This window comes from Apaloderma vittatum, unplaced genomic scaffold, assembly GCF_000703405.1.
Source record: "Apaloderma vittatum isolate BGI_N311 unplaced genomic scaffold, ASM70340v1 scaffold39827, whole genome shotgun sequence".
Lineage (NCBI taxonomy): Eukaryota > Metazoa > Chordata > Aves > Trogoniformes > Trogonidae > Apaloderma > Apaloderma vittatum.
In genome coordinates this window covers 44,798-52,565 of record NW_009727462.1, presented here as the reverse complement: position 1 = coordinate 52,565, position 7,768 = coordinate 44,798, and the positions used below count along the sequence as shown (strand labels likewise).

General features: G+C 44.9%; 1 protein-coding gene across 1 annotated transcript in view; it reads left to right on the top strand.

Moving 5' to 3' along the window:
* LOC104277122 (A disintegrin and metalloproteinase with thrombospondin motifs 9-like) overlaps positions 1-7,768 on the top strand; it is a gene marked incomplete at both ends in the record, with an annotated part of 57,527 nt that overhangs the window by 9,299 nt on the left and 40,460 nt on the right. Inside the window, 6 exon segments of the mRNA XM_009873672.1 lie at positions 3,379-3,665; positions 4,621-4,704; positions 4,808-4,929; positions 5,340-5,380; positions 5,500-5,605; positions 7,516-7,662. Of these exon segments, the coding sequence (XP_009871974.1) occupies positions 3,379-3,665; positions 4,621-4,704; positions 4,808-4,929; positions 5,340-5,380; positions 5,500-5,605; positions 7,516-7,662 (787 nt within the window).

Here is a 7,768-nt window from a genome sequence, read left to right as displayed (position 1 = left end):
AGCAGTAATCATCATAAATCAGCTCAATGGGCTCTGACCTGAGACTTCCCGTGCGAGCAAAAATAAATGGCACGGGTGGGCAGATGCCATCAGGAAGGAATATCCCTGTCACAGGATCGGGAGGGTTTTTTTAAGTTCTATAACAAAGTCGTGTAACAAACATAATGAGGAAGAAATCAAGTAGGGAAAACCACCTCCAAATCTGTCTAAAGACACGACAAATACCATGGATTGTCTCAGTAAAGCAAGCAGTAAAACGGACCTGATTCCAGCAACCTTTTAGCCACCTCTTAAATGAATATTAACTGTTGAAACAGTGCATAGGCTCGCCTATTAGCTCAATTATTGGTGTGTAGTTTGTGTGGTTTTAAAGTGCTTGTCCACTCATTAGGATTTGTTTTTTTTCTGCAAATTAAAGTAAGTTTTTTGTTGTTTAAGCCCATCCAGTTGCTGCCATGTGTAGGTAGATGTTTTTCAGGTCATTTGCAGAGATTGAGAACTTGCCAAGCAAACAGTTTTCCTTCCTGATTTCTCTTAGTATATTAACACAAGAGAAGAAGAGGGGAAAAAAAAAAAGGCAAAGCCAGGTGGAAAAATATCACACCCTTTTTTGGTGTTGTGTATGGCAGTAGGAAGCTGTTGCTGTAAAATTGCAGTTTTCTTGTGTAACCTGAGATATTTTTCTCTCTGGCTGGATTAATGGCAGCACACCACGTGATTCAGTCAGGCCATTTCTGTCGTGGCCATCGTAACGGAGCGAGATATCAGCAGCATCAGGCACACGGAGTGCTGGCAGTGCCTGCTCCCATTAGCGCTGAGGGGGAAGGGTTATGGGTGGGTTGTGAGCAGTGACCTGCCACCAGCGTTTAATTTTTTACAGGTGAATGTGCACCGTCCCTGAGTGTAGTTACATGTGAGAGAGATGGGTGAAGATAACAGTTCACCACTTTCAAAGTCCAGGAGTGGCTTTATGTGCAAGGCATCTCCACTCGCTTCTGCTTGGTTTTACAGTAACTAGGCTGGCAAACGCGCTGTGTGTGAGTTGCCCAAATAGCGTGCTGTAAACGGTGGAGTGAGTTCATACCTGGGGAAAAAAAGATGTTGAGTTTTGTAGGGATGATGTCGCTGACTTGATTTGTGTGCTGGACTGGAGGGAATACGCTGATTCTGTACTGATGCTTGGCAATGTTAACAGTTGGCCTCCGTGATCTGAAAAGTCTTTCCCAACCTAAATGACCCTGGGATACTCTGATACCGTGCCAGATCTCTGCAACAGAAAGGAAGGTAGATTTTACTCTGTGCTGGGCATGCCTGGCTGTGTTGGTCTCTCCTTCTCCTGTGTGGTGAGTCAGGGCTCTTGAAACCAGACCTAGCATTTCTTGAAACCAGGCCTAGCATTTCATGTGGAGCTCTCTGGTTTTGGGGTGTTGTGTTTTTTTGACCATGCGATGCTGGCTGCAGGATTTCAGTACGAGCCCGGTGAATATCAAATAATTGCTTTTACACACCTCCTGCATAACAGGTGTCTCTTCAAAGAATCCTTTGTGTCTCCCTCCTCTTTTGCCACCTGCCAGACTGGTCAGAGAAGACACCTGAGCCCCATGGTCTCTTTGGGGCTCTGCAGAGCTGCTCTGCCTTCCCTCTGCAGCTTTGCCTTCAGTCCCACTGGAGCTCCTTTGAGCATCTCCTCATCCTTAACACATCCTTAACGTGTTTTTCCCTGAGGACCTGCTTCTTTTGAAAGTTGGGTATTTGAAAGGGAAACTTTCAGAGAGGAGGGGAACTGGCTGAAGGGCTGAGGTGAGTGCTTTCTCCTCGCTTTGGTCTTCTTACCTTTAAGTTATTTGTGTGCATAGTTGGCTTCCCACGCTGATTGGCACAGAATGAGTCAGGATAATGTCACGGTTGCCCACGAAGCAGTGCCAGCATGAGAGCACAACCTCGCCAACACAAGGGCATTGATTAGTGCAGAGGAACTAGGGCAATCCAATTATAACCACAAATGCCATTGGCTTTCTCAAATTCTTACTCAAATAACTGTGGACTCTCTGCTGTATTAAGGTGGTCTGGACTATATTGAGAAAGAGGAATTTGTAGGATTTAGGTAGTGCAGAGTAAACGGGATTTAATTCTTAAACACTCTATTGCCCATTTATACGTAGGGCAAAAGAATGCTGTGTTTCAGATAGGTAGAAGCTGACCGACCCTCTTTGCGTGCCTGCTTATTAAAGTATATTTTATTTATATTTCTTTTTCTGGAAATTATTACAAAATATCCTAAAAGGAAACTCCGCGGGAAAAATACCTAAGAAGCTTCCTATCATTTCAATCTTGTTTGAGCGTTGAATATTCCTTTGTTCCCTAATATTATGCTTCCTCTAACCTACTCAGTGGGTCAGATAAGGAAATGTGATATTTTTCACCACCATGACGGAATTAAACTAAAGCTACAAAGAGCATGAGGGTTGTAGCCTCGAGTCTTAGATGAGTAGTTCAGATCTGGCTTTATATTAAATGCAGAAACGAGCAGTCTCTCATGGATGAATCACATTCAATTAGCTACTTCCTATGATGAACTGATTAAAAATTAAGTGGCATCAAATAAGACTGATTTTGCTCTTACATTTAAATAATGCTATAATTACATACTAATCAGATGGTGAATCTTAATTGTACACGTTCCATATGTTTTATTTGCCTGTTCTCCCTCTTCGCTTTGTCGTCTTTGTATCAGCTTGGAGTATATTTTCAGGCTGCTTTTATGTTTGGCCTAATTGAATATCAAAAGCAGTATATGTGAAACTTCCTGAATTCTATTCTTTAGCCACTGGCAGCTGTGCTGTTAGATGACCTCTACCATTCCCGTAGCACAGAATAATAAAGGGAGGGGGGGAACTGAAGCCCAGCCGTGTTATTGTTAGAGACAGAAATAAATCATATATAATTGCTTCGCTATGAAGGCCAAATCCTGCCGTCCTTCATGCCTGAGTTAGAAATACAGGATTTTGGACCTTTGTTTCCTGTGGTTTCCTGGCCACCTTGGACGTGCCCAGAATCCTCACGCTGCCGCTGCGGTGGCTAATTACCATCACGGGGCTCTGTCCCTCCTGCACGGGCAAGGCACGGCTCTGCGGCAGGGACGCTTTTACCTGAATGCCTGCCTTTAAGTGCCAGTGGCTTCTGTAAGATCACTTTAAGAAAAGCCTTAGATGTTGGATTACGTGGTGGGCTTCCACAGAACGCTTCTGTTTTGGTTAGCCGTTTGCAACGAGCCTGCTCACTCTTCATCAGTTTAAATAGGTGTTTTGATGTAACCTACGTGTGGTATTGATTCACTCTCAAATGTGCTTTATGGTTTTGTCTGCTTTTTAATCGTAGATCACGAACACAGTCACAAAAAGAACAAGCGGAAACACTGGAGAAGACAGTGGGCAGAAGGCAGCATATTATCTGACATGGAAATGTTGAAACGCAGCCTGGAAGTGAATTCGTTTTCTGCGGATGGCAACAAGACTGGGAACGTCGGTGAAAAGAAGAGCCACAAACGAACCAAGCGGTTTCTCTCCTACCCTCGGTTCGTGGAAGTGATGGTGGTGGCTGACAGCAGGATGGTCGCCTACCACGGGGCGAATCTGCAGCACTATGTCTTGACGTTAATGTCAATAGTGAGTATCCAACTAGGGAGTGTAGATTCGCCCACAGGTCATTTTCCAGCGGTCAGAGAGCGCTCTTTCTACTGTGGTCATGTGCAGTATCATCAGTTTGCCTCAGCCAGGCATGGAGATAATGCTGGGGTCGGAGCACAGTGTGGTAAAACTTGGCTGGGGAACACTGCTTGGAGTCTTCTTCCTTCCCAGAGCTATCGCTTTGCCTTACCCTTCCCACGCCTCTCTTCCAGCTTTCTAAACCCCAGGCAGCACAAGAAATGTCACTGGCCCTTTAGTCCACGTGCTGTACTCTTCCCATGTGAAACAGCAGCTGAATTAAAAAGCTGCTTCGGAGACTGTGCCTTCCAAGGGACTGATGCTAGTAGCTTATGCAGTTGCCTGACCTCCCTTGCTGTTGCAAAGAGAAGGAGTTTGTGCTCGTCTTCATCCTTAGCATCGTGCTAGGGTTGGCTTTCCAGGCTGAGGACGAGCATTGTAGTAGCTGCTGTACGAGGATGCAATAGTGCAATCTCCAGAGAGGCAGCTCTGTAGATGCGGAGTGACTGGAAGTGAGCATCCAGCACAGTTGTGTCACTGGAGGGATTTTCATCCTTTTAGAGGGTAGAAGTGCAGTGAATAAGTGATCTAAAACTCTCCACAGCAAAATGAGGTGCTTGAGAGAATAAGTTGCTTTTGACCATCTTGGTTGGTGGTCACAGCAGAATGACCCTGTAATTGGTTGAAATATGTGCTAAAGCAGAAGAAACTGGTGGGTATCTGTGATACTAGGGGGTCTGTTCCATTCTAAAATTGTGCTTCTGGCAAGAGGTCTCCCCAAGTAGCACCAGAGAACTGAGGCAGAAGGGCAGCTCAGGAGAATAACAATTGTAAAGCAGAAGACACACATGTGTGTCTTAATTGTTCATTCCTTGAATGTTAGCAATAATCTGAATATTTCTCTTTTTTTAAACAGGTGGCTTCTATCTACAAAGACCCAAGCATTGGAAATTTAATTAATATTGTTATTGTGAAATTGGTTGTGATACATAATGAACAGGTAACGGAAGTGATATTTTTTCACCTTCTGTTTGACAATGGTATTTGTGATGAATAATTAAAATAAAATAATTAAAATATGCTTTCTATGTGTTGCTAATTAGGATGGTCCTACAATATCTTACAATGCCCAGACAACATTAAAAAATTTTTGCCAATGGCAGCAATCCCAGAACCACCCTGAAGGAAGTCACCTTCAACATGATACAGCCGTGCTTGTTACCAGGTATGGTGAATATTCTCATGAAAACTGTAGCTAGTCATGTGTCGGACACTGTGAACATGTAATATATCAAGCTAAGGGAGATGTTTGGAGTTTTTATGTTGGTATAATGAATTTTGCAATTATGGGACCAATGTAACTGTGAGCAGAATTGGGCCAGAGTGTCCACCATAGCAGTAGATGATTCTGAGAGGTTCAGGGCTGTCCAAGGTCTCCTCATGGGCTCAGCATGTGATGAAGTTCTCTGGGGGTGGTAGGGAGTGGGTTTGGAGTCTGCTGAATGATGTGGCAAACCAGCATAAGGAGGTCCACGGGAGGACCAAGAATTGCTTTTGGATGCTGATATTGCTCTGCTTGTACCTTAACTCACTGCTGCATTGTAAATTAATGTGTCAGGTCTGTTCTGCTTTCAGACAGGATATTTGCAGAGCGCACGACAAATGTGATACTCTGGGTAAGGAAAACCTTTTCTTTGTCTTTTAATAACTTCTTTTGTCGTGACAATGTTAGTTGCCTGTGCTGAACCATGGACAACTTCTTTTTTCTCTGATAAACCTCTTTGTTCTCTCCTAGGTCTGGCAGAGCTGGGCACAGTCTGTGACCCATACAGGAGCTGTTCAATTAGTGAAGATAACGGACTGAGCACTGCTTTCACAATAGCACATGAGCTTGGCCATGTGTATGTTTTATGTAAATACATTTACATTTAAATAGCCCAAGATTTATGCTAGCTAGGGCTTGCTATCCAGGTTAGGACTTGGTACCTGCTAAGCCTAATTATTTGAGAGGAGATAAATGTAGAAGATGCACCACCGAGGAAGATTAAGCTGTAGTGTGACGCTGGGAGGTGGTGAAGCACTCTGGAGCCTATCTGAGAGCAGCAAAACCAGCAGATCCATATTTTGGGGAGGATGAGTGACAGAGCACTCCAAGCAGCACCTAAGCAAGGGAAGAGAGCTAAGAAAATGTCCTGTATTACCGCATCCGCTCACATCTACCTGCGATGGCAGAATCTGCCCCAGTAGCTATGGTGTCCATGCTGGCTAAGCCAGGATTTTGGCTGGAGCTGGGAGGTGCCTTAGGGGGAAGCAGTGCCAGGGGCACGTCTCACCTGGCCATCGCATCTGAAGTCTTTTCCACGAGCAGGTCCTCAGCCTGTCATGACTTATCCCAGTGCTGTGCATGGTACCACGGAATGCAGCACAGCAGCTGTGTGTGAAGGGCAGCAGGACTGCACCAGGGCATGTATGCGGCAGGTGATTGGGCCGTGTAAATGAGCCTGAACTATTTCACAAGGGAAAATCTCATGCTGCTGGACATCCCTGGAAGAGCTGCTGTTATTTAAGATGCACCTCCTCCAGTGGAAATTTTCTTTTAACTCGTTTTGACTTTTTTTGAGAGCAGCTGTGAGAAAAATCATCTTAGATCGCATAGTCCTTTACCTCCCAGCTACAACTCTTAGGCAGGTTTGTTCAATCCCCAGCCGCCTCATGCCTGGTTTGCAGTGGAGATCTATAGGTGTGGGATGCATAAGTACTCGAGAACAGATCTCTCATTGTTTTAAACCCCCTTTTTTTCATGGAGAGCTGGCTGAGATGGTCTATTTTTAACCACAGTAGTATTTATTTAAGTGAGGTTTCCTGAGAGAAAGTCCTCAATGGCTTGACATTCCCCACACCTACCCTGTGGCTAATTCCTTCCTGGAGGGGTTAGCGGCGATCCCGAGTGGGGAATGCCCCTTTGCTCTTTTACAGTGAGCAGAATGAAAAGGTGGTTCCTTGGAAGTAATCCTAATGGGATATAAACTCTCCAGCCTCCCCAACGCAGGATCACACCGGGTCATTTCCCCTTCCCCACATCAAAGAGCAAAGTGCTTTAAGCCGTTCTGTCTCCGTTAGTGTATTTGCCACATTCTTGAATACGTCACGTGCTGCAAACTTCGTGTGGGTTTCTGCTGATAGTGATGCTTGATGGCATTTTATAAACCTGCCACACAAAGTGTAGGGACCAAGTCTATCTCTGGTGCAACCCTGTTTAGGCAACAGCATTGAGGGATCAGTGTGGCCCAAGATACTCAGCTGCACTAGAAAACGTTCTGCAGCCAGCACTGGGTGCTGTCTGTGTGCATGCGGGGCGTCAGGCAGGCTCAAGTTTTTTGTCACCTTCAGAAATGCATCCCCTCGGATCAACTCTTTGTCTCTCTGGCTCAATTCTGAAGAACTTGTCAGTTTTCTGAAGGTGAGGGCAAACTCCAGCCTGCCTGCAGGGTCAGCTGGAGAGGGAATTGCAGCTGAGACTGGATCTTACTCCAGGTGTCCTTGAAGACTTGTCTGGCTAAATAATTATGGGCAATCGTGGTGTGGAGAGCTGCATAGTTTTTTGCAGACAAGTCCTAGGAATCCCATTTGACCAATGCTTGTTGACACTTGTGTGTATTAATATTTTTATTCTGTAATATCTGCCAGTAGCTTGTCTAGGAAAAATTCTTGGGTCTGCTTGCATTTAGTTCGCACTGTAGCTCTTGCTGTACTAAATACTTGACGTTTGCCACTTAAGTGACTCTACGTTTCACTGCTGTTTTTCTCTTAGATTTAACATGCCGCACGATGACAATCATAAGTGCAAAGAAGATGGAGGTAAAAATCAACAGCACGTCATGGCTCCAACACTGAACTTCTACACCAATCCCTGGATGTGGTCAAAATGCAGTAGGAAATACATCACTGAGTTTCTGGAGTAAGGCTTGCATGTGTTGGGCTGTTTTTACATGTGCATGCATGCCGTGGGGTTCGTCAATTAATCTGAAGCCTTAATATGCAGTGTTTGGGTGCAACCAGAGGGA